The sequence below is a fragment of the Vidua chalybeata genome, chromosome 2 (genome assembly GCF_026979565.1).
Source record: "Vidua chalybeata isolate OUT-0048 chromosome 2, bVidCha1 merged haplotype, whole genome shotgun sequence".
NCBI lineage: Eukaryota > Metazoa > Chordata > Aves > Passeriformes > Viduidae > Vidua > Vidua chalybeata.
In genome coordinates this window covers 89,448,387-89,475,422 of record NC_071531.1, presented here as the reverse complement: position 1 = coordinate 89,475,422, position 27,036 = coordinate 89,448,387, and the positions used below count along the sequence as shown (strand labels likewise).

At 38.1% G+C, this 27,036-nt stretch overlaps 1 protein-coding gene across 4 annotated transcripts in view; it reads left to right on the top strand.

The window, feature by feature from the left end:
- ZDHHC20 (zinc finger DHHC-type palmitoyltransferase 20) overlaps positions 1-27,036 on the top strand; it is a 49,418-nt gene that overhangs the window by 16,873 nt on the left and 5,509 nt on the right. The window contains exons 2-13 of one of the 4 annotated variants that reach the window (XM_053934454.1): positions 1,263-1,289; positions 6,183-6,277; positions 10,269-10,389; positions 11,745-11,814; positions 12,930-12,962; positions 13,752-13,872; positions 20,118-20,250; positions 21,794-21,920; positions 23,166-23,255; positions 24,397-24,512; positions 24,923-25,000; positions 25,891-25,988. In XM_053934454.1, coding sequence (XP_053790429.1) covers positions 1,263-1,289; positions 6,183-6,277; positions 10,269-10,389; positions 11,745-11,814; positions 12,930-12,962; positions 13,752-13,872; positions 20,118-20,250; positions 21,794-21,920; positions 23,166-23,255; positions 24,397-24,512; positions 24,923-24,960 — 971 coding nt within the window. In that variant the 3' untranslated portion in view covers positions 24,961-25,000; positions 25,891-25,988. Of the gene's footprint in view, positions 1-1,262; positions 1,290-6,182; positions 6,278-10,268; positions 10,390-11,744; positions 11,815-12,929; positions 12,963-13,751; positions 13,873-20,117; positions 20,251-21,793; positions 21,921-23,165; positions 23,256-24,396; positions 24,513-24,922; positions 25,001-25,388; positions 25,448-25,890; positions 25,989-27,036 lie in introns of those variants that run through there. The other 3 variants (XM_053934455.1, XM_053934453.1, XM_053934456.1) reach the window with 3 other exon arrangements.

Here is a 27,036-nt window from a genome sequence, read left to right as displayed (position 1 = left end):
TTTTCCATTAACTTTGCAGAGGCTTCTGTGTACAGACAGAGGGTGGATATTTAATGGAAAGGGATGGGGGCAAGAAAGAAGGAAAAAACCCTAAAACATGTCTGAACAAAAAGAGGTCATCTATACATTGAGGTATCATCTCATTATGCCTCTTGTTGCCCATGAAAAGAGGCACAGGTGCATAATGTTGTTGTAGACCCTTTCCCTGTAGATATCTACAAATAAGTGACAAATGCCACCTCTGTAACAAAGCTGCCCTTCAGAAGGAAATCTGCAATGCTCACTCAAGCCCTGAAGATTTAACAGTCTAACGCACAACTGGAAAAAGCTCCTTTGAATTGTTGCACAGGTTAATGACAGTAGAAATGTCAGAGCTGGGAGAGGGGAAGCAATGTGTAGTGAGCTAAACTGCAGGAGGCACAGTGTGCCCTGTTATGATTTTTGCTCATGCTGGTGACCAGAAGCTTAAATTTACTGTGCAAGATGGAGTCAGGAAGGATCCCTTCCTCACTGAGTTTCGGTAATTCAGTGTCCAAGGAAGAAATGCAGCAAGGGAAGTGATATGAACACAGCAACCAACAAGTACATCAGCTCTCTCTTCAGCATCATCCCTGAGCCAGTAAACTGAGTGTGAAGGTTTTGGAGAAGCCTGAGGGCAGGAAGATGTACTAGTCAGGCAGTGTACAAGGTAGATTTGAACAATGGAATTTGCTGTTTCATAAAAGGAGATGAGGCTATAGGAGATAAGGAGGTGGAAAGATTTTAACTATGCGTGAAGAATTCAGGTCAGGGGGGAAAAAAGCAAAAAATAATATGTGACAGGAAGAGACAAGTGGGGAGGAGAGGAAAACTTAAGGAAGAAGGTTACATGTAACAGTCTCACAGGGATTTCTGTAAGAACTTTCAATTTCGTTTTCTGCTTTCCAGTGGTACACCTGTTGGCCTAGCTGTTGACTCAGAAAAGTGAGTTAGGTGCATATAGGAAGGGGAAGATGCATAAATTCTGTCCAATTATTGTCTGTGGAGTGTGCTTGCTTCATTAGCCTGGGAAACTGCATCCCTTCAGCTCTTCCAGTAACTCACCATGCACCAAGGGCTGGCAGGAGGAATACTGACTCTTGTTTTACCCCAGTATTGGGTGGGGAGGCTCTGCTAACACCTGAAATATGCTTTGGAACAAGTCAACAACCTTGTATATCTCACTTTTAGCCAATTATTTAATTCTGTACAAATTTACCTGACTTTTTTTTTTTCTCTTCCAGTTACTATTTCTTCAACTGCCGAAAAAGGTAATTTTTTAAAGTTTTTATGAAGATGTGAATAGCTGCTTTGCATGCAAATCCTAAGGGACATAGAGTTTAAATTACTCCTTAATGTGTGAGCTCTGTGTGGTGAGTAGATTAGTGCTAAGAAACAAGGTAAATATTGTACAGCTGTGTCTGTTTTGTTTCTAATACCGTAAACCTGGGATGATGACAGGACCTGTGACTAATGCAAGTAATGCAACTTATGATTTAAGTTGGCATTTATTTTTAAATGGGTACCTACTAAGTACAGAAAAAGGAGAAGAGAGAAGGAACTGAAGCACATCCACAATTCCATTTTCAGTTTAGGCCTGTGACCTGAAAGACTCTGGAAGAGGATAAATTGTTGTTGTATTGCTTAATATTTTCCAAACCAATTCCACCAAATTCCTCAGAACTCCATTCTTAAGGAGTAGTTAGAATTGTGCAAAATACAACCATTTCAAAAATGGCTACACATTATAATTTTAAATTTACAGGTCAAGTGTTTGAGGCCTTATTTTGAGAAATTTAAATCTTCATATTGGTTTTAGCAAGTATAAGCCACAGTGGGTAGTAGTACACAGTGATAGAGATAAAAACTAACAAAAAAAATTCCCAGCATGTTGTTGCTGGGATATTTGTTTGGGAGTTCATTCCAGTTTATGGGGGAACATGAGTGGTAGATTAAGCACAGATTTGCACTTTAATTATCCACAGAGGGCTGTTTCAGACTGGTAAAAGCTCTCAACTCTTAAATATTTTGCAAAAGAACACAGAACTGGAAGCTAATCTAGCAGTTTTCTTCCTGGTGAATGTCTACCAGAACACCGTAAAAAGAAGGAATCTTGATGAAATTAGTTGTTTTTCAAGTTCTAATGGAGAGCTGAAAGAATAGGAAAATCTTCAAAATAAACTGTAAGCCATTCAAGATGTGAGTTTGTGTTACATTGGAGTTTTTCATCCCATTTTACAGCTGGGGTTTACCTTGACTTCAAAAAATTCTGCAAGCTGCTGCTGTACTTACTGTTGACCTGTAGATGAATAAGTTTTACTTTCCAATTTCTTCTGGAAAGGCAAGATTCATGTGTCAGTTAAAGAAGTCTGGCAGAGCAATGTTTGTGTCACACAGTCAGATCTCTATTTCAAATGCAGTGCCTATCTGACTGGAACAGGTTCTTCTAAACTTACCAGAGAAGGAAAATGTGAGATTAATTAATGAGAGTGACAATATCACTGGAACCTGTTAGGCTCTTAATAGCTGTCACCTACATGCTGCTTGCACCTCCCATTTTGAATCATGTCATAGGCATCGTGTATGCATGAATTTATCAACCATGAAAGTTGATTTTAAAATTATATGTGAAGTCTTTTTTAATTTGAAAAGAAAGCTGGCATAAATTTTCTAAAGTTCTTAAAAGCCAGCTCGTGGTAACCAGGAATCACCATCAGAAGAGTTGAAAGACCAAAGTACCAGAAACATTACTATGTAAATCAATAATGTGTATCTTAGCAAGTGTGTTTTGCTCCATATTTCAGAGTAATAAGTACTGCAGTAAAATTGTTTGAATGTAATGGCAACTTTTGATTAAATTAGTGGTGATTTCTTCACCCTATTAAGACTCATTTTTTCTTTGTAATTTTATATTCTTGTGTAGTTTTATATCCATCAGGACAGAGGAATACAGTCAACTCTGAATCTCTGTTAACAGTGTATTATACTAATGTTATATATTATTGCATCTGTAATCTGACTCTGTCTTGAAAATAGTATTAAGAATGATTTAGAAAAGAATGTTAAGGGCAAATCTTAGGAGAGTGTAGCATATTTTAGGAGCCTTCTGAGAGCATGTCTTAAGACACTGTCTTCTTGAGGCCATAAATTTGGTATAGTATGCATCAGTGCCTTTTAAAGAGAACTGACTTCAGTAGATTGCAGCATGGCATCGAGAATCCTGGGTTGCCTTAGTTTAGCCAGGACTTCCTTGTGACTCTGAGACTGGCTAAACTGGCAGATACTGGGGTTTGAGGTTTTTGTTGTATTTTCCATCTAGCTTGTAATTACAAAAAAATGAGCTGACTAGGAATGAATCCGGTTTATGTTTGTTCTGGAAACAGATGCAGGATGCTTCAGGGAATAGTCTGTAGAGGAGCTACTGATACCCAAAGTGGTGGGTAGATGGACTGCTAAAGTAAAGCTGTTAAAAATGGTATCTTCCCTCCCTCTCATTTCCTGGGGAGCACTGACAGGATAGTTATGTGTAATCACAGTAGGAGAGGCAGCGTGCGTGTAGGAAAAGAAGCAAGAATTTATTCAGAGTTAAGCCACTATGGACTGCCAGTTTGAGGGTCTTTCCCTAGGTGGTGTCTATCACTGGCTACTGACTATTGGCCCTTGGTTTTAATGATGGTGGCAGATTGCAAGAACTCAGTTACATGAAGAGCACTTTAATGGCTGCCTCTGTCTAATAAATACTGGTAGCACTGGCACAGATCTGTACCCTGACACAGCCAGCTGTGGTCCCTGTTATTCTGTGGGTTTTAGGGGCATTTACAGTCTGTGACAAAGCTTTGAGGTTCTGCTCTTTGACACATTGTGTGTACACTAAAAATAATCCTTCAAAACCATCTGAATTCTGGTGTGATTTTTATGGACAAAGTAGAACTGTTTAATGTGTAAGTTAGTTTTGCTGTACCTTGCCCTTCACTGTATCTGATTTCCTCTTTCCTTCTATTCAATTTCTCTTGCCCTCTTCTCTACCAAAGTTCTGATCTGTGCCACTGATTCCACTCCAGTTTTATGTCCTTTTCTCCTTGCTTCCAAACCATTTTCTCATTCTTTAATTGCTTAACCACATTGTGTTTGAATGTAGAATGTTTTTCATAACAGACAACTTCTAATAATGCAGTGCCTACTACAGTAATACACAAGTTCTTTCCTATCAGGCAACAGATTTAGGATGGCTTTAGAAAAGGGTTTTGTTTCTGGCATTTTCCGTCAGCTCCACAGCTGAAAATTTGCCAAGTCTGCCTATGAGGTTGGAGGAATCAGAGGCAAAGGTAAAAACAATAATTCTCTGACAAAAACGCAAATGCATTTTGTTTTCATTGCAATAAACAGTGAAAATCCTGAAAGATTATAAATTAAGCCATGTCTTCTATCAGGGTGTACAAGCATTTTCTGAGCTGTTGGAGGTTCCCAAAGTTTTGAACCTTTTTTGCCATCCATTAAGTACATCATACAGCTTCTCAAAGTACTCTATCTGTACAGAAAAGTAGGTCAAATTTCCTACTTTACTGCAACTGAAGATAATATAAATGAAGATAATATAAATATTTAATGTGACTTCTCTAAGATTTGCTGTTCTGGCACAACTGATCTGTTTCCTCTTGACAAGTGATAAAAGAAACCATTAGAGGAAACAAGATTGGAAGGAGCTTCCTGGGTCATAAGGTCTGCATTTCTGTTCTTTAAGACAGCAATATCATGCATACTCATTAGAAAATTTATTGAGCTCCTGCCTAAACCCAACTACATTTTTTTGCCACTGTGACTGTAATAGGACTTTTACAGCTTGTATTTCTCAGATGATTTGAAAGATAATAGTAAGAAAATCTTTAACTCACATCTGACATGACTGGAGTGCAGTACTCTCCAAATCCCTGTTTGAGGACTTTAACTGTCATTCATGACCAGTGCCTTCTGTAATGGCACAGTACTGTGCTGTTTCTGTTAGAAGTAGAAATTAAATTGAATTATGTAGGTCAGTGAGTAATCAATTACTTTGTAATAATCTAGAAGAGAATTACAGCATCATCTTTATCCAAAAAGGCTAGTCACTTACATGCCAGAAGTGAGGCTGTGTTCAGTTCTGGGGTTTGGGGTTTTTGTGTTTGGGGTTTTTTTGGTTGGTTTGTTTGTTTGTGGGGAGAGGGTGTGGTTTTGTTTTGTGGGGGGCTTTTTTTGGTGATGTATTTTGTTTGGTTGGTTTTTGGGGGGTGGGTTTTGTCAATTTTTCTCCTGCAAAATCTGCTTTGGAAAGTTCAGCAAGGTACTGCACATGAGTCAGGACAATCCCAAGCATGAGTACAGGCTGGGCAGAGAATGGATTGAGAGGCAATCCAATCTGGGGAGAAAGACATTGGGGTGTTGGTTGATGAGAAGACCCACGGGGCTCAACAGCATGTGCTTGCAGCCCAGAAAGCCAGTGGTGTCCTGGGCTGCATCCAAAGCAGTGTGGGCAGCAGGGCCAGGGAGGGGATTCTGCCCCTCTGCTCTGCTCAGACCTCACCTACAGTGCTGCATCAGCTCTGGGGTCCCAGCACAGGAAGAGCATGGACCTATTGGAGCTAGTCCAGAGGAGGCTACAAAGATGATCAGAGGAATGGAGCACCTCTCCAGCTGAAGACAGCCTAAGGGAGCTGAGGCTTATTATCCTGGAGAAGAGAAGTCTCCAGGGAGACCTAATAGCACCTTCCAGTACCTGAAGGAGGGACTACAGGAGTCCTGGGGAAAGATACATTACAGGGACATGGAATGATAGGACAAAGGGAGAATGACTTCAAACTGAAAGAGGGCAGGTATAAATTAGGTATTAGAAAGAAATTCTTTATTGTGGGAGTGGTGAGGCAGCAGCAAAGGTTGCCCAGAGAAGTTGTGGATGCTCCATCCCTGGAAGCATTCAAGGTCACTTTGTAGTCTGTAATAAAAGCATTATTTCCTTGAGGAAGAGCAGCTATAACATTTGGGGAGTGAGGGTGGGTATTTATTTAATTGTTTTTAAGTGAACAGTCCTAGAGTGCTAAGTGTAGTTGTTTAGCCCTCCTCAAAGATCAAGGGGTTTAGTTTTTGTTCTTTTCAGCTATATTCACCAAATTCTTATTTGTATTTTATTGCAGTTGTCTACCTTGTAGTTTTTCATCTGTCATTTGTCATGTTTGTATGGTCCTATGGGAAGACAATTTTCACATCTCCTGCAACCCCCTCTAATGAGGTAAGTATAATGTTATGAAAATGTCAATGCCTTTTTTATAAATAGCTGAACTGTTTTCAGTGGTGAAATTTGTTTGCAGTACTGCATGATTCACCTTTCCCTTCTCATTGTCTAAAATAGAACAGCATGACAGTGTATCATGAATGAAAATGATCAAGTTAATCTTAAAATACCATATGCTTTGTGTAATGACATTTCCTTATATGAAATGTGTGCTTAAATCATCACAAGCTTAGCAGTCTTGTACAGTGCTATGCTATGAAGTAGCTTGCTTGAAACCTGGAATTTTTAAAACTGATAAATGAAATACAGTGACAGCATTTTTATGTTTCCTTTTTAGGCAGTTTGACTATTGTTTGACTAAGAAAGGGTAGTAATGCAATGTATACTTATGACCTGGAGGACTGAACTCACTTATTAGTCAAGGTTTAAGGTTTAGGAACACTGAGATGTGACTACACAAAGAAGCTTTATATAATAGTGGAAGAATGCATGATGAAGTTTTGTTTTGAAAAAGAACCATATTAATTCCAATAAACCTAAGATGATTACCTTGTTTTCCATTTTCTCTAATGTGTGTGTATGTAAGGATTAAATACAGGCACTGAATTTAAAATATTGCACTTCTCTTCCTTGTTTTTACAAAGCTTTTAAACTGCCCAAACTGTTGGAGGTGTTGGTTGCTCTGTGGGGGTTGAATTTTTATTCTGTTTCAGCAAGAGTGAAGTCCAGTGCTAATGTCAACCTTAAACATTCTTGAGAGGAGTTATTCCCATGTTTTGAAGAAAAAGCAAACACTGCTCTGTAATGTTTAATTATGACTTAGAGATCTGTATGTTAAAGCTATAGAATATAAAGTGTAAAAAGCGAAACACTATTCTGCTGTCCAGCTAAGCAAAAAGTCTAAATGCAGCTGTTGAAGCTGGAGTACAAGCTGTTGGTCTGGAGCACAAGTCCTGTGAGGAGCAGCTGAGAGACCTGGGGGTGTTTAGCCTGGAGAAAAGGAGGCTCAGATGAGACCTTACTGCTCCCTGTAACTGTCTGAAAAGAGAGTGTAGCCAGGTGGGGGTCTGTCTCTTCTCCCAGATAACAAGCAATAGGACAAGAGAAAATGGACTCAAGTTGCACTAGGGGAGGTCTAGATTGGCTATTAGGAAAAATTTCTTCACTGAAAGGCTTGTTGTCACAAGCACTGGAACAGGCTGACCAGAAAAGTGGTTGTATCCCCATCCCTGGACATTTTAAAACACCTATAGATGTGGCATTTGGGGATGTGCTTTAGTGGTGGACTTGGCAGTGCTGGGTTTATGGCTGGGCTTGATGACCTTAGATGTTTTCCAACCTAAATGATTCTGTGAATTGCTAAACCTAAAAATTCAAAAGGACTTGTCTTCAGGGTAATTTGGTTTTGCTTTTTCTGGGATGGTTTTGCAGGAAAATGGTTAAGCCGGTTAACTAGTTAAAATGTGGTCAAAATGGTGTTATTCTAGGTTTTATAAAGCTATGTGAACTAGAGCTGCTCTTAATGCTAATGCCTAGTAACTTTTACTGTCTTCTTGAATTCTTCATTAATAGCAAGCTTATTCGGGCAGTACTTTTCCTGTAGTTACAGTGATGATGTAGCAGGCTTTTTGTATTCATCAAGTGAAAGGGATGGCTTGGGCATATGGCATGTAATGAATTTTTTTGTATATTAACTGTGGAGAGAGATCAGATTTAATAAAATTTTCTTCTACAGCTAGCTTTAAATGAAAAAGGACAAAAAACCTCTCCCATCAGGACAACAAAAAAAAACCACACTCAAAAAAAATTTAAAAAGCAAAAAAACAACCAAATTTAAAACCTAGCACCACTTTTTCTGTTTCTGGGCAAATCCCTTCTGTTCCTGTACTAGTGAGTAATTTATGCTATTTATACTTAAAGACATACATGACTTCAGTATCTCTCCATTGTGTGAGAGTGTAAATGTATATATTTTTAATCATTCAAATTGGCCATTCTTGCAAAACAAATAGCATCCTCTGATCTTACTATTGAACTAAAAAAAAAAGATTCTGCAGCTGCTGTTGTCTTAGTGTAATCCCTGTGCATTTGTCCTAAGAAAGAACAATCAGCATTATACAAGATCCAGAAAGAGGAAGGAAACAAAGGGGTTCTTTCTGTTTTCAATAAGAACTGCTGGAACCTCATTGGGAATTCTGTTTGCTGTGTGGTAACAGACAACTTTTGATGCCTTTGAACGTATCCTGCTATTGTCCTGAGAGACTGTGGTCTCATAACCCTATTAAGCTCTGAAATTAGAACAGAAATGCAGCTTCTTGGAAAACCAAAATCCTATCCAGGATTTTTGGAGTAATACTATGTTGTTACATGGACAAATTTAAAAAGTTTTAAATCTTTTTGTTGCGTTCCTTTTCTGTGCACTAATGTTTTGCCTTGAAATGTCATGTAGAGGGAGTACTCATGTTTCCTGCAATCTCTGCTTGATTGCAGGTTGCAGAGACCTGGGTCACCTAGCAGACTCACAAGGGTAGTAGGGATTAAGGTGTATTGCACTACTGTTTGCTGGAATGCTGCTTCACATCTGTCTTAAACTTTTGATGTGAGCGTCTCCAGTTTTCATGCTTGAATAAATATGTATCTGAGTGGTTAAATTTAAATAATTAGGTCAAACTCTTGGTGATGGCTGAAATGTTAAACTTTAATTTCAGCCTCTGCATAGATTAATTCTAGTGTCTGGTTATTTAAAAGGGTGTTTCATGTTTCACCCTTGAAGGGTGTGTAGGTACAATAACTGGGATGGTACTATGTGTGACAGGAGGCTTAACTAGATCCTGTGAGCTGTGAGGTTAGGAAATAGCAGCAGAAATTGCAGCAATGTCTTACTGCTTCCTCCTTGCTCTAAGTGGAGTCTTCCTTGTTGCTTGCCAACTGACTGTAATCCAAAAGAGAAAAAAGTACAGGATGAAAGGAAAATCTATGTGAATTAATCATGCACAAGTTTTTGGTAGGAAAATGTGATCATACTAAACCACACTAAGCCAGTTTTTGTTCCAGCTGCACACATAGCATTTTCCACTCTCTATCATGAATGCTTTGTCTATGTGTGCTCATAAAAAGGGCTCTTGTAGTCCATGCAGGAAGCTCAGAGTTTAGAAGTACTTTGGAACAGAAAAATACCAAAGAAAATGGTCATTTCTGCCCCCGCTGCACAGAGCCTTGTCAGCACGCAGGGTTTTGTGGGGCTTGCTGGGAAATACTGTTTCAGCGGATACCAAACTAAGTGATTCGCAAATGAATAAAAGCTCTCCAGGATTTTCTGGTAAAGGCTTACAATTCAGTGAGGTTTCAACAGGAATGCTTGTCAGGCTTTACTCAGAATTGTAGCACACTTTCAAACTGTACAGGTTTTGCTGAAGTTGCTTTCAATACAATTTAAGAATTTTGAGACTAGTGTTGACTACTCCTGAGTTAAAAATCCAGTTAAACTCTTCCAGCTTCTCTGCTGGAGCTGTGAAGCTCACCACACTCCTCGCCTGCCTTTTTTTTCCCCCATCTAGTTTGTTCCCCTCTCTATGTTAGAGAGGAAGTGGGATAAGAGAACTTCAGTGCCTTGTAGCAGCAAAGGACTGTAGCACCTTCCTCTTGTTCGCAGTTCACTTAAATTATGCTTATCATGAATTAAAGGAAAGTTTGTACCTTAAAATTCACTGAGTCTCTGTGTTCCCTTGTGTTGAAGAGAAAATACTATAGATAATGGAACAGAGATAAAGATTATTTTCTTGAAAATACATCCAGAGATTAAATACATCCAGAATACATCCAGAAACTTAGGAGTTCTAAAGATCTCCAGTAATTCCTGTAGCATTCTTTTTTTTGTTTACGTGGTGCTTTTGGGTCAGTGAATGGGAACACCCAAAGGGTCTTTTGCTTGGAAAGCAAAGTAATAATTAATCTTTACTCTCCTATCAATTTTCTACATCCCTCTTAGTTCTGCTTGTCAAAAGCTGATAAAGAGCAATATGAAAAAGAAGAGAGACCAGAATCCCAGCAGGAGATTTTAAGAAGAGCTGCCAAAGACTTACCTATCTATACGACAACAGCATCGAGAGGTAAGATATAAAGATAATTGTATGCTCCTGAAGTTGCTGTTTATTCATTTGTTGCCATTGAATGAACAATATATTAAGCATATATTGCAAATGCTATGATGTTTTGTAATTTGTTTGTCCTGAGAGAAAGAGCAGTCCTTTTTCTGGGGTTCTCAACATAAAGCCACTACTTGAAATTAAAAAAAAAAAAATATCTTCTAGCAAGAAGAGAGATGACAGCAGTTATCTCCAGTTGTGGCAATTAAAAATAAACATAGTCAACAAATATAGCTAAGATAGCTTGAAAAAGGGAAGATCAAATGTGTTGCTCAATTTTATAATCACTTTTATCCCCACTTAAACTTTTTCTTTTCTTTTTCTTTTTGAGCTGTTTTGGTTCAGCATGAGGAGAAACATACTTAAGATCTTAACATACTTTTGCAATTTAAAAACAAATAAGTGTTGTTTCATTCCCATCTGCAATTCAGTACAAATCTAGTTATGGACTGTTTCTGGATTTGCTTTTAATATATGTAGGCATATTATTCCAATTTATAGATGAATGATCTGTGAAAGTTCTGTCTTATGCATATGTATATTCTTTTAAAATCTGTAGCTTTTATACGTGTATATATCTTTTTCTCTTTCTTGAAACTAGCAACCCTGTAGAGTTTCCAAAAATGTAAACTTCTCAGAATAACCATTGCCGAAGTTTACTGTGACTTTTCCAAAGAAGGTCTAAGGACACCTGGCTCTTCTGAATACAAGCCTCCATTTAAGAGAATCCCAGTCTTAAGTTCCTGGAGTGGTCTGGGAAGCTGTTACCAGCTCTTACCAGTTTTGTTTAGCTGTAGGTGTTGGCTTTCCTCCTGCTTTCAAACTCTCTGTGCTGGTGTCTTATTTCCATTGAGAAAAACCTAAAGGTCTGTTTAAAAATATCCAGGAAAGATGAGGAAGAACTGATTTACTGGCCAGTCTGCTAGATCATTGTTTGGTGAAGTGGATAGAGAAAGCCAGTGCAGAATGTTGACTTGCTGAAAGAATGTAGTTTCACAATGAAATGCCTTAGTACCCTGTGCAGAGGTGAAAGGGGGAGCAGTACCAGAGGATGAAGGATGGGAAGACTTGGGAGTCAAAGAATAAATGAAAATGGACTCAGTAGAGTAGTAATACATACTTATGAATACTTTCATATGTTACATTTCTTTAAAAAATGAAAACTACATATCTTATTAGATTAAGTGTGTGACAGTCTGTGAGAACAGGTGTGGCAGGGGAGGGCAGGAAGCTCTTTGAAGATTCAGTTCACGTTAAGGGGGAAAGCTTTCATAAAATCAAATGAGTTCTACTGACCTGACCCTTGCACTTAAATACAGCAATCAGATACTGTGATCGATGCCAGCTGATCAAACCTGACCGCTGCCACCACTGTTCTGCATGTGACGTGTAAGTGTCTGAATCTGGAATTACAGATTTTCTCTTTCCTGCATTCATCACTTTAGTGTGTTCATGTCTTCAGTGGGTCAGTTCCTTCTGTTGGTGCAATATTATGGTACAGTCCTATTGGCTAAAGTGGCAGAATTTTTTAGGAAACCTGCTTGTAGCTTTGTAAAACAAAGCTTATATTAAAAAATTAATTAAACAGATCATATAGATTGAAAGTAAAGAAAGGTAGGTCTGAGATGCCAGCACCAGCAAAAGCTTATTATTTTACTCTTTCATTGTATCTTGTTTCTGTAGCTTTGAAACAGATGTGTTCTGCTAAAAATGTTTATCTCAAAAATTGACAAGTAAAATCATATGCCTTTAACATTTCAAAAACATCACTGCTATTCCCTATTTTCATTGTGAATCAGCAGAGGAGTCTGCACAGGCACTGAAGGCTGAGGCTATGCATGAGAGTTCAGTAGGCTGAGCTTGAGGAAATCTCATTAACTGGAGAACCTAATGCACATCTTTTGGCTAAAATCCGATTTGTTAGCAAATACAATGAATGTCTCTGTGTCTGAAATGTCCAGTATCTGTCTTTACTTTAAAATGGGATTAAAGTGGCATGTGAACTATTCAAATTGCCCTTTGTACTGATCTTTTCCTCCATTAACTTAAAAAAAAAAAAAAAAAAAAAAAGACAAACAGCAAACAAAATGGTAGAAAAATTAGCTCTAAGGTAGACTTAGTTGAAGTGAATGCCAGGCTAACACACCTTATCCACACAACCCTGACAGATTATTTGGATTTGTTTTCTCTGCACGCACATAAAACTAGTGTAGCTTAATGAACTGCTACATGGTGTTGCTCAGTAATGCTCCCCATGCTAATTTAAGAAACTCTCCTCTTAAGTCTTCTGAATCTCAATTGGTCCTTTTGGGTGAAAGAACAGCTGCTCTAATCAAGAGAATTGGTATGAATTGAGAAGGGCTTGAAAAAGATACACTAGGGCAAAATAGTTGAAAAAATTCAATCAATAAAAAACAACACCTGAAACTGTAGAAGCTAAAGTTACGTATCTTGGAAAGAAAATGTATTGTTTTTCTTAACTTGCTGGAAATTCTCTCTTTCAGATGTGTATTAAAAATGGACCACCACTGTCCATGGTAAGTTTATTAAAAAATAAAAAAAATCAGTATAAGAATGATGAATTAGATGTTGCTTCAAAAATGCACTACTGGAGTAAACCTGTGTTTCCACAAAAGTTCTTCAATATGTGGGAATAAATGTGCGATGCTGTGTAAAGTTGTAAGCCCAGTAGTCCAAATAATGCAGTTTCTCCTTGTATAGAGAAACCTTGGCATTAACAAGAGCTGTGAGAAAATCCATTTCTTTCTTTTGTTTACTCTGTTGGTGTTGGCAGGAGAGGAGATGCCCACTGCAATGGGAGAGTAATTTCTGGATTCTAGATGATATGTATGACCCCCTCAGACAGACTCTTCTGCAGTTTGTATTCACTGGTAGTCAGTAAACATATTATCTGCTGTCACTGTGAAAAACAATACTACCAGTAGTTGACTTAGGGGTGGTTTTGTAACCAAAGCAGCATGCACTGAAATTGATGGCAAGGTTCCTGTTACTTTCTGTGGTGACTGCAGTCAGATTGTAGTGGGAATTGCTTCCTGTACGGACTGTCTGTATTGTAACGCTTTGCCAGCTCATGTCCTGTCCTACAGAATCATGGGGGGCAAAATTCATGTGAAAGGCCCAGATCATTCAGCCTGAGAAATTTCCTACAAAATAGTGGCTTAAAATGCTTCTGAAACACTGGTGCCAGAATGTTTTGGACATACCACTGACATCATACACATTTTGCTCTGCAATGTATTGTGGGTTTTTGTTTGTTTTATTTTTTGTATACCTTAGTAACCTCTTTCTCTTTCCCCTCCTTCTAGGGTGAATAATTGTGTGGGATTTTCTAACTACAAATTCTTCCTCCTGTTTTTAATGTATTCCTTACTGTACTGTTTGTTTGTTGCTGCTACAGTCTTGCAGTACTTCATAAAGTTTTGGACAGTAAGTTCTAAGGCTTTTTTTTTGGTTGTTTTTCATTTGTTTAATCTTGCATGTGTTATTGGAGGCTGCATCAGCATGTTGTCACTCACCATTTACTCTGTTCTGTGGTTCACTATCATTAAGGACATCAATCAAAGTGACTGAAGCAGGAGAACCTTATGAATTTTGATGAAGTAAATGTATTACACTGCCCAGGATGAGGAACTGGGGGAAGTTTTGATGAGGACACTGTGCAATTTCTCTGCTCCATCAAAACTGAGTGGCACAGTTCAGGTTTTTATGAGACTATGGGATTCAGATATGTAGATAAAGAAGGAACAGACCATATCAAACAATTACATATATGTATATATATAAATACTGACAAATGTGAAATATAAATAATAATTTTGTATCTTCCCAGACTTGTCTATGGATAATCTGCTGCCAGATAAGGCAGATTAATTTGTTGGGAACTGTCTGAGCTCTGTTTTGGAGTCCCTACATAGGCATGTTTGAACTTCATATTAGTGGCTTTTATGATCTGGTATGAGTAGAATGCTAAGATATGTACATTGTAAATGCTATACATCTTCCTTGCAACTGTTATCGGTTGTCAAATGGTTAATACCCATAGCATCTTTGTATGTTTAATAACATTTATGTGAAGGCAACCATCCTTGTATGTCAGTGTTATATTGCTCCTATCAGTTTTGTTCCAATCACATTCCAGGCTGAACACAGTGCCTTCTGTAGTTGTTCCCTTTCATCTACAAAAACTTGTAGTGTGCCTTCCTATATTTAGGCTGAAGTGTTAGTGGCAGAATTCCCTTAATCCGTTTCCATTAATGAGCACACGAAAAGTTACCACAAGTGGAAGGGTCTCGATCACATCTTTGGGTAAATAACACCACATATTTCTTAAATGCTGGCTGCTGTCAGAGTAACTGGGAAAAGTAGCAATTATCTGCAGCAGTAGATATTGATATTTGCTTTATTGGAGCAAAAGGTTGCTGCCATGTCAGGGTAAGAGAAGCTTGATCATGTATTCAAAATAGCTGTACTTCAAGACAGTTGGCATTAGGTAAGATAAACTGTGCAAAAATGTTTGTGTTCATCTAAACTTGTGGGTCTGATCTGCCAAAGTACTGTGTTTCTCTTAACCTGTGAATTCTGTATAGCAGCCTGTCACTGGAGAGCAAGGAGCCATGTGGGAATTGAGCTGTCAGTACTGTGAGGTGAAAGCCATAAACATGTCACAGCTGGGTCTTAAAAGATATTTCAAATTAAATGGTCGGATTCTGCTGTTCAGTTTTGCTTGGCTGTAAATAGTTAAATTTTCAATCCGTGAGTGTGCCATTTCCAAACATCTGCCTGGCTGCTTTCCAGTGCTTTGTACGCAATTTCGAAGGAAACTGTAGATGCGCTCTTACATATTTACCAGTCAGTGCTTGGAGCGAAAAAAAGAATTTGCTTTGTTACATTACTTTATAATGGTTAGTGCAACAAAAGAGGCCACAGGACAACTGTCTACAATGAACAAACATTTAATACCAACATTTGCAGCAGGACTCTTTCAAAGTTCATCGGACATAATGTTGAAGTGGACTCTCGAGCACAGGAAGTAAACTTAAGAGGGATTATTTTTTTATTATTGATTCAGTTGTTAAAATGCTTCCTGCAAGAATGGGCTACTTCTGAACTGTAACAATAGACAATGTAGTTGTGTATTTGCTTTCAGTTCCGGATACTTCCAAGACAGAATCTGGTGATGCCCTGATCTTATCAGTAGAATAGGTCTCTGACTCACATTACTCATATTAAGTCACCCACTTCACAAAGCTAAGACTCTTCTGAGCTTATAACTGACTTGTTAAAGTACATTTCCAGAAAGAGGTGGCAGCTCCATAATCATGTAGGCTTGCAAATTTTTGTGTGTCTCTTGTGCATAAGCTTTTAGGCAAGTGTTCTCTTGGAAGGTTCTCTCTACATCTGTATGCAAACCCAAGCAGAATGCTGCTGACACATGCTGTCTGTAGACTGCTTCAGTATATTGCTAATCCTCAGCTTTGTCTGCTACAGCATCAGACAGATTGCTGTTTGGACATTTTCTGTTGAGGCTGTCTAGATGCACAGAACCACTGAATATTTTGAGTTGGAAGGGACCCTCAAGGATCATCAAGTCCAAATCTTCAGTAAACAGCCCATGTGGGGATTAAAAACCCACAAGCTTGATGAGCACCATGCTCTAAAACTGAGCAAATCAAGGTTGTTTTTTCCCCACAAAGCTTGACAACAGGAAATGTTACAGTATACCTTCAGAAAGTAGTGCTTATTGTTTGCTTCCTCACAGATGTTTTTCAGAGACTGTGCAACAAACTGCTGGATATATCCAGTGTTTGAAAGAAGTATGGACTGCTTCTTGGGGAATGTAGCCTGGGGGAAGAACTTGTAATGAGGTTGTGGAGGTGTATGTGCTAACTACACAAATGTAGCAATCCATTGTTTTGCACTGTTGATAATACTTGCATAGAGACATGATGCTCCTATGCAGATACTTGGAAACATTGTGAGACTTACACACCTACCAAATTCTTCTTTTGAAGAAAGCCTTTTTATTTCTCACTTGCACGTGCAGGACTTTTACACAGCACATTTCATGCTCTATGCAGAAGTGCTGAAGAAAGGTCTTGATTCTGTGCATACAATAGTGGAACAACTACACTGACTATGTTTACCACAGGCGTACACCCTGATGCTGATGTTAAAATCTGTTTTGTAGATCAAGGGAAAGTGACTGATTTCTTTATTTATACCTGTAACTGCTTTTTCTATATTCATGTCATTTTTATTTCTACCTCAGAGGTTGTTAAAGATAAAATGACAGTTTAACCAAATGTCTTTGACACAAACACCAGCACTGGCCGGACGCCCAGTGCTTGATGCCTTGTTTACACAGTGCATGGTGATGCTTCCCAGCTTATCTTTGTGTCTACTCTTATTCTTGCTGCACTGCCACCTCCTTGAAACCATTATGTTTTCTAGTCATTTTCAGTGTCTTTCACTGTCCTCCAGATTAATTTTCAATCCTGAGTATAGATAAATAAAGGATGTGATGCATGTCCTGGGTAGATACATGTGCTTCTGCAAAACTTTGTATTAATAATAGGGGGATAAAAAAAAATGAGTGGTTCCACATCATTAGTTAGAACTCATTCTTCTTGCCTATACTAAGGATGTAAACCAGATCTGAGTTTTTTTTCAAAGATTAAGCCAGATCTGTATACTGAAAAATGAGGAACAAATCAAGCTCAGAGAGCACTTTTTTGTTTGAGGGGTTTAATGACCTGATACCAATCAAATGACTCTGTTTGTTAAAGAGTTTGTAGGGGACTCTTGAATAGTGACTGACTTCAGCCTATTGTGTGCTACTAGTCCAGATTGTGTTGTGCAAATTACTTCCTTTTGTAAACTCTGCAACTCTCTCACCTGCAAGTCTCTGCTTCTGTACTGCTGCTGAGCATAATGATCTTAAATAACCAATGTATGAAGTTTCACTCTTCTCACATGTGGAGGGCATGTGGACTGCTGCTAGAACACCACTGTGAATAAGCTTGTTATACACACTCAAAGACTGCATGCTTCTCTCCAGTAAAGAATTGGCCTTTTTTGAAAGATGCTTCAGTTCTGCAATAGTCATTCAGGAAGTTACAACCAGTAGCTGAAACTGGGTAATCAGAAGAGGTAAATGCTCCCTGGGGATTATGCAGAGTAATCATGCATAATTCAAAAAATCCTCCAGGTTTTAGAGGTGCTGGTTTAGGAAGATGCAAGTGAAATAAACTTAGATTTTCTGACCCACAGAACACATGAAGACTAAGCTGCTGCTGCTCTTTTAGTATCAAAATAAGCTCCTGAGAATTCCTTGTAGAGAATTATTTTGTTTAAATATGTAATTTCAAAAAAGTCATAGCAATTCAAGTTACAAAAACCAGTTGGGCAGGTGGCGAACACTGCAGTGTGCTCTGAGGTAGAAAGAGTTACTATTGCTTCAACATGAAGCTTAGGAATAAGCAGCAACTGGAGTATTTTGCTAGGCTGGATTTCAGTGGATTGCAAAACACAACATATCCCTGTTGCAGGTGGAAGAGGGACTGTTGCACGAATTGTGAGTAAATAAGTAATAAAATGGACAGTAAAAAGGAAGCTGAACTTAAATGGCAGTTTAGAGAGCTGGACTCTGCTTGTCACTTGCTTACTGTAGAATTATCTGATGGCAGCTAGCACTTTTGAAAATGCTGTGTATATCTGCCTGACTCTAATGTAGATGCTTGGGCTCTCCCTAAGCTTTTTGCACGCATTAATGGAATTTAAAAACCATACGTCTTGCCTATAACAGATCAGTTAAGTGCTAGCATCTTAGCCAAGATACCACTCTTTTGGTATAAAGTTTAGAATTTAAAAGCTAATTTGAACCCAGCTTTCCTGTTTCTTCCTTTGTTTTCTCAAGCACTGGTTCAATTTCAGGTGTTATACTAAAGGTACACCCTACAAACTGCTCTGTATTGAAGGAAATTAGGAAGAAGAAAAAGTGCACTGATTTGTTATCAGATCTCTTTTAAATGAAGAAAATTGTGCAAAGAATGGCAATTTATTTTTTATGGTTTTGGCTGAAAATACATCTAATGGTAATGGATGTGTTCTGAAGTCAGAAAGATTTTTAATTAATAAACCATTACTTTATACCTCAGGAGTATTCTGAGCTTTTCAGACCTTTGTGAATGGTTTCATCATACAGAATATTCACATAAATCTTATTTGTGATGAAAACAACTAGCAAAGAAGGAAATTGGTATAGTCATGCTGACCAAGCTGAGCGACCACTTGAAAGTGATCCAGTCACAATCTGAATTCCAGTACATCTGTGCTTCAGTAGAAGATTTCATGCCTTGGAAGTTAGTAGTGGGCTCTTGCATACTTCTTCATTTTCTTGGAGAACAGGGGCTAAAGCTGCTGATGTGCTTTGGAAATTGGCATATCCAAGAGCACATTTGCACACCAGCCATTTTGTTCTTAGCAAAGCCTGTGCTGTTTTCAACCACCCTGTATTAACGTAATACTAGTGTTTAATAAATTGTCTTTCTTTGCGCAAAGCTTTGCCACAGGAAAGCTGCAGAGAATTGTCCAAAGGTAAAATCCAATATTGCTGTCATTATTTAAATGTGGTTCTTACTACAATTTTTCTAGTCCAGTCATTCATGGCAGGTATTTACATCTTCACAGGAGGAAGACTGCTAATCTGTTGCCTATAAATATAAGTCATGTACAGGGAAATGGATATACCTATGTGCACTTGATCTTAATTGAAATGTGTTTTAGCTTAAAAAAGAAAGTCAGCCATAGATAAATGGGTGTACTGAATACACTAATGGAAAAAGTAATGGCAGTAATGCTAAGTAAATAGCTGAGTAAAAATAGCCTCTCTGCTTTCATAATGTTGTTAAAGGTCAACTGCTTGAAAGTGCTGTGATTTTGAGGATAGAGAGCTGGAATAGTATTATTACAAATCCCATTGGCCTTTTGAAAGTCTGAAAATAGTTTGGGGTGGAATTGACAATCTGATATGGGTGGGAATTGGTTTCTTTATGGTGGTTATAGTGAAATTGTTGTTTTCCACATAGATTTCTGGTGATTCACTTCTACCTGGTCAGACATGGCAAATTTGTTTCGCTAGGTATATGCTTGTTGTTGCTTAAACATTAGAGGTGATCAAAAATTGAAGATCTATCCTATGTCTTCTTGTTTAGGACTTGTTCATGACATCCATTTACCTTTTATGTTCATTATACCAGTTAAGAATTAGGTTCAGTATTACTACCTTGTGGCAGGAATTGTACTTTTTTCCCCTTCAGAGGAAGTGACTTTGAACATATTTTCCCCATGTCTCTTTGGCTGTGGCTGCACAGTTAACATTTTCTGGTATAGAAAATGTTTTGCCTTGCCCCCTACTGGGCATTTGAAAACCACGAATGAACAAGTGCACTCACAGTAGTAAACATGGGGGAAGGGGTACCCATGAGATTTAAATGCTGTAGTTTTTCAGTTTAACATAATGTGAAAGGAATAGCTGCTGCTTTTCTTTCTTGATGAAAACAGAGGTGAATGACCTATAGCAGTCTGGGTGTGGCAGGAAATGTTCAGCAACAATAGTGCCTTAGTTGCTGGGAAGTGTTAACATATTAATCTCTTTCTCTCTTTCTCCCCAGAATGAATTGCCAGATACCCATGCAAAGTTCCACGTACTATTCCTTTTCTTTGTGGCAGCCATGTTCTTCATCAGTATACTGTCACTCTTCAGCTACCACTGCTGGCTAGTTGGCAAAAACAGATCAACTATAGGTCAGTTCATTGGGATATGAAACACTTCCTGGTCCAGAAAAATGACAATTCAGTGAGAATGTGAGGCCTACATGATATGTCATCACATATAAATTGAATTTTTCAATACTGTGCAATAAAAAGCATATTTGGTGGAAGTAATTAAAGATGAAACAAATGGGAAGGTGGAGCCTGTAGGGGGGTCCTCTGCTGGAGCCAAGCATTGAGATTCATGATGACTGTTCATTTCTTTTGTTTGTATTTTTGAGACCTCTGCGGCATGTGATGTAACCCAATTGCTACTTGCCACTCTGTTGTTCTAATACTTTGAGTAGCTGGGTATCCCTACCAAGTCGGAGGCTCTGCTGTCCATGAATATGTACTACATTTTGAACTAGATACAAATGAGTATTCTTAAATCCTGTGAAAGAAAACTGACTTTATTGTTACAAAGTGGCTTGTAAAAGTGTGATAAAAGTGAAAACACTGATGCACATTTCCTAGATAATAAGAGATTCCCATAATTTTATGCGTAAACATTTTAAATGGCATTGATCAGCATAAACAAGCTATGTGCATTTAATTAAAGTATTTTAAGTTCTGGCTAGGAAACACTTGAGAGTGGTTTTTGCAGTGTATGGGGGGGACAGAGACTGATGAGTATTTCTACAACTAAGTCAGTCAAAATCTTATGTCTTTCACTGGAATTTAAATTTCTAGTCTCAAAAATAAGTGGGTTGATTAAAAGTAAAATAATTTTCAGCTAGAATTTTTGATAGTTTTTTTGATTGGTTAATAGGAGTGTTTTTTGTATTATTTTTCTTTTGACATATGAACAGGTAAGGAATATTCACAGTTTCTTTTTAGCTTTGAAGAAAACTTCAATATATGCCTTACCCAAAAGTCAGTGGTCATAATTGGCAACACAATTCTTTATCTGCTTTCTGGATCATGATCTTAAAAGACAAGGTATTGGGATGGAGAGAGAGCAATGAGTCCTCTCGGTTCTTGGCCAAGGGTGTAACTGGACTGAATGGAAAAATGATGGTGGTTTGTTATAGTTCATGGTGTGTCTTTTTCTAATGTAATAGATTTCATCTTCCTCTGATAGCATGGAATGCTCTTAATTCAGCTTCCTAACTTGGCAGATGTGGAAAAACCTCTTCTGTATGGGCTTAGGTCCAGCAGTGCTTATGGTAAATTACTCCTAAAAGGGGAAGTCGTCTGCTCAAAGAAGGCTGAAGAGAGAGCAGGTCACCAAGGAATAAGGGATGTATGTGGTTATCTTTGGCATGCTGATGGTACTTAGCTTTATCTCAGTCTTTGTTAAAAGTAAAGAGAGAAAGCTGACAAGGTGACAGTTCTCCTTACCTGATTTTCTTATTTTTCACTAACCCTGCGGTTTTTTTTCTCTGTTTTCTTGAGATTTTAAAGTTTTTTTTTCCCTCATCAGGATCACCTCACCTTGCCCAAAACTGGGTCCACAGCAGAGAAGTTTGCATTTGTTTCTTCATGTTCCCTGATTTCTTACTGGTTTAAGGAATTGCATGTTTTTATTTTACAGAAACATTCCGTGCACCCACATTTCGAAATGGTCCTGATAAAAATGGCTTTTCTCTTGGATGCAGCAAAAATCTAAGGGAGGTTTTTGGAGATGAAAAGAAGTATTGGTTACTTCCTATCTTTACCAGGTATTCAGTCTGAACAGTAAAGAATTAGGGAATTAATTGATTCTATTACTTCCACCTTGCTTCCCTTTCTACTAAAAAATAAAGTACAGCTGAAAAGCCAACTTGTATATCCAGTACAGTAAATATTGGTGCAGGGAAAATGTGCAAGAGAAAACTCCACGCAGGGTTTTCATTCAAAGACAGGGAAAGAGCCCTTGTTGACAAGAGCCTTTTAAATGCAGAAGTTTGAAAAACTTTGAGAAGTGTATTGCAAAAATTGTACACCTTTGGGTGGTAGTCTCGGTGATTGTAGAGCAGAAATCAGCAACTCAGAGGAGATCAAACAGCTGCATCACAACAATATCAGGTTAAAAACACCCTCTCTTGCCCCTGGAAAAACTTGACCGCTTTCCTTTTGCTGTAGATGACACTTTAGGAATCAAAAGCCATCTAAGAAAGTGCATGTAAATAAGAAACAGAGGAGGAAAAAAAAAATCTCATATGATGAAAAATGCTGGAATTAAAACATCAGCTGAGCCAGCATTAGGGAGTTGCAGACAAGCCTGATGAAGCAAGACTGACGTGCTGCCCACTCCCACCACTACCAGATTTCAGCAGAATGAAGTAGGAATTGTGTTTCAACACTGCTCTCAGGGGGCTATGTATCAGGTAAAAATGTTGCTGAACCTGTTTGTGAAGCTGAGGTCTGGTATCAAACAGCAGAGGTAATACCAGCAGCTTAAGTTGACTCAGTTGTTTGCTCAACTACCATGTCATTAAAGACAGAAGCTCCACTGTCGATGGCTCGATCTGTTTTGCTACCACATTTCAATAAACTTTTGTTAAAATTTAAAAGAAGGCTTAGCTAATTTCAAAATTATGGGTGAAGGGGAAAGCATAGCCACCAGAATGTTATTTATTATACAGCTTCTGAGGTTGTAAATACCAGAGAGTCTTACCATGTGTGCATGCTGGTTTGGGGGAAGATTAGGGCTACAGTCTACTGAAATACACCTGTGTTTCTGAAATCCACAGACTTGTGCTTGTGCACAGCAATCCATACTCAGTGATAGAGTAGGAATCAATTGAGCTCCAAGATTTAATTAACTGATCGTCTGATTTAGTGGTAGAACTGCCTTGCTGGAGTTCAGCACTGTGCTCAGCTAATTTATTTGACCTTGTAGCCTTTTCCTCTTCCATGGGTCCTTGTTTCAGTTCACTTAAGTCAGCTACCAGCAGTGATTTGAGTCTTTGTTTCTCATTTAGTTTGGGTGATGGATGTAATTTCCCAACTCGTTTGGTGATTATGGATCCAGAGCAACTTACAGTCTCAAGCCAAAATGAACCTGCCAAAAGGTAACTATAGCACTTAAATACTGATTTTATACTGATTTGTACTTATCTAGAGAAAAAATTATTTCAAAGTTAGTTTTTGAATTCTTTATGCTTCTTATCATCTTCAGAGTAAGTTTGTAAGTCTTCAGTGAAGGACAGAATGGATTAAGACTAAAAACTTGACTGCATCTTGGTTTTGTTGTAACAGAGAATAAGGCTCTAAGGAAGCAGTAATATAGAAAGTAAGGGAGCTTACTGGCTGTTAACAACAATCAAAAAAGCCCTAGGGAAGACTGAATAATTATCCATGGGGGGGAAAAGTGTTTTATTTGCCTGGGGTTTTGTTTTGTTTTGTTTTTTTTTTTGTTTTTGTGGTTTTTTTTTTTTGTTGTTGTTTTTTTTTTTTTTTTGTTGTTGTTTTTTTTTTTAAACAAGAAATGCTGAGACAGTTTGCAAGAGAAGTAGATCTCTCATGCTGGGATTTTTAGCTCATTTCTTTTTATCCCTCCCAAATTTGCTTGTTTTGTATCTTCAGTGTACTTTCAAAGCGACAAGAGTCTCTGTGTGCAGTTTCTGGGGGTGTTTACATTTGCCACTTCAGAAGTTTTCTGCACAGTTTAATGAATTTGCAAGCTGAAGGTTGTTGCCAACAGCAGTCACCTGAATTACCAGACATTAGAGGATTCAAAGGCAATACAGAGAAGAAGTTGCTTCCAGTGCAACATAACCTGTGGAATTTACACAAGAACAGGACCCTTGTGCAAACAGCAAAGTATCTTTTTACAATCAGAAGATTGTTCAGAAGAAGGCCCTGGCATTTGCATGGGAAAAAATGGCATTTGGTTGCTCTTCCAGATGAAACTGCGTAGGTTTTCTTTTTAGCTGTGTGGCAGTGTTATTGTCAGGGTGCCATTTCTTGTGTATCAATCCATGGGTTTTTTCCATTAGATGTGAGTGGCCTGTGTCAGGTTGGGGTTTATTTTAGACTGATGACTGGAACAAGCCCGTAAAGGAATTAGGGTTCAGGGCAGGTGGCCATTTCCAGTTGGCACTGTAGGGTTTTTTGTTATTAGTTTTGCATTTAAGTAACTTCACTATTCTAGAAATGTCTGAAGCAGCTACTGGTATTACAGAATTCCTGTTGACTTTGCTTACTTTTCAGCTCTGTAGCCAATCAGTCCTTTCCTACTCGACCACTCAGTGAATCACAAAATCGGTTGCTATCTGGTGATTGTCAGTGGGTGGAAACTGGCCCTGAAGAGGAAAATGTGAAATCAGGTAGTGGTTTTGTTTGTGGTTCAGATTTCCTTTTTTTTTTTGGTTTTTTTTTTGGTTTGTTTGTTTGTTTGTTTTTGGCACCTAGAAAGTCCTTAGAAATTGGCTGGAATGATATAGACGAAAATGTGTTTCATGGAATCAAGTCAGGATGTTTAGAACTTAAGGATAACTTGCATCCCATGTTCTGCTCCAAAATTTGTTATTGTGTTAAGGTAGTAAGTGGATAGTAGACGGATAGATAATTCCACTTTTGCACTTCAGTTCTGAGACTTGGGATCTTTTATGTTTGGTCAGGGGGAGGAAAATATTTTCGTAAAAGTAGGCACAACACGGTCAATGTGCTTTCTGATTTGAAATCTTTGCTATTTGTTATGCAAATCTGCAAAAACTGAGATTCTCTCACATTCTAGGTGCAAAAAAGCATATTATAGTTTCATTGGAAAGCTGATCTCAGCTAATTACTAACCAACCATCTCAATGAGAAACAGGTAAGACTAACATAATTGATTGCTGTTTCTGTACATGTATGAATAAAATTGACATCTCAAAGTCGAAAATCAACTAGTCACAGAATGCAGAGGAGTCCTCTGATGCTGGATGAGTAATAGCAAAGTCTAAACAAAATTCAGAATGGCTGTTGAGAAGACAAGAATGGGAGTAATGCTGTAGTGCAGGAAACATGGGTTGGCTAGGCCTGGGATGAGTCAGATTAATCCTGTAATTTAGATTAAAGTGGGTAGTGCTGGATTTCTTACCTGACCAGGGAAAAGAATCTGATGCTAAATGCAATTCTGAGATGAAACACTGTCTTGAGGAAGAGCTCCTTAAATGTCTTTTTCTTAATCACATATTGGTGGGCCATGTTCTGCTCTTTAGGAAGGTGCATGCACATGAGGAAGGAAGGCCAGTAAGTGAATACAGGTCTCTGCATACAGACTGCTCTGTCACATTTGGAATTGACAGTGATCTTCTGGAATGCTTCTTGCATTAAAGTATCCTGTGTGCACTTTGCATTTAGGAAATACAGTGTATTCTGATGCATATATGAATGTTCTCTTGGTGGATTTCCAGTTACTAAATTAGACTTCTTTTATGTTGACTTTCTACTGTAGTGAGCTTATAAGTTACCATTAAGTTTTTCTGTCTGGAAGAGAAACAAATCTTATTTGGTCAACTAACAGCTGTAAAAGCTCTAGCTGAGTCATTAGCCCCTGCTTCTTTTTTTTTTTTTTTTTTTAGTTGTTGTGGGGTTTTTGGTGGGAGGGATGTTTTTGCAAGTAATTCACATTTTTATCAGAAATAAAACACTACATTTGAATTTGGTAAGCTCAGTAATTTTAGGATTACTTTTATTTACTTTCCTTTTATTTTTTTAAAGGAGCCTTCTGACCTAAAATTATAGTTTTGGGAGGGGGTAAGTTTGTTTTCAAGGAAAAAAAAAATCTTTCTAAAAGGTCTTTGTGGGTGATGGTGTGATGCTTGGGCTCATGTTGGTCAGACTGCTCAGTGTAAACTCATACAAGACCAAGATTAGACTAGTTAGTTACGACTTCTGAAAAACCTACTCAACCATGAGAACTCACCAATGGTAAGTTTCCCCTTCCAGCTTTTCTTAATGCTGTGTAAATGTGCAAAAGAATATCCTAAGGGGTTCCTTTCAGCCTCCAGCTATATAAAACCTAATCTGATATAAATAGGTTACGAAGGCTTTTCTGTTCTTCATGGAGTGGAATAGAAGTTTCTGAAAGCAGCTCATCCCAGCAGCCTTTGATAGGGTATTATAGAAAGGTCTTAATCTTTCTTTCCACTGACCTAGAGAGGGAGCATAGATGACTGTTTTAAGCTAGACAGTTAATTGGTAATAGTTTGAGATTTATTTCTTTTCTATCCTCCCTCTCTTCCTAAAATGAGGCCAGATTTAATAAAGGAAGAATTTGTACTTTGTGTAACACTTGCCCAAACTACGCTAGTTTTAAAAGTTGTATAAATAAAGTGCATAATTGCACCCAATGCAAAAGCATTTGGGTATGTGTTACCTTAAATCCACTCAGTAACACAATGTTTGAACCATTCTGAGTTCAGTTGGATTTGATCATGGTTTAGGCCAAGATGGTTAATTACAATCCTGCATTTCTAAGCAACTGTACAGTAGCTGTGAGATCCAGGATCTGTTCAATGCACTTCCATAAAACCCTGTAACAAGCCAATAGTTGTATTTTTGGATTTTGGGCCCATAACACGCAGCAGAAGCAAAGTCATGGCTTATTCTAGTGTACAGAGCTTGATTTGCAGAAGAAGGCCTTACCTAGGTAAATACCATTTGTGTCCTCACATCTATCAATTTAACTCAAAAATTGAATTGCCAGTCAGGGATCCAGGATACTTTAGATGCAGATCCGGTCAGGATTGGCAGTCAGGGATCCAGGATACTTTAGATGCAGATCAGTGGTGATGGATTTATGTTCTTAGCACTGATAAGCTTCTAAAACATAAGAAGTGTGAAACAAAAACTCACACCTCTCAG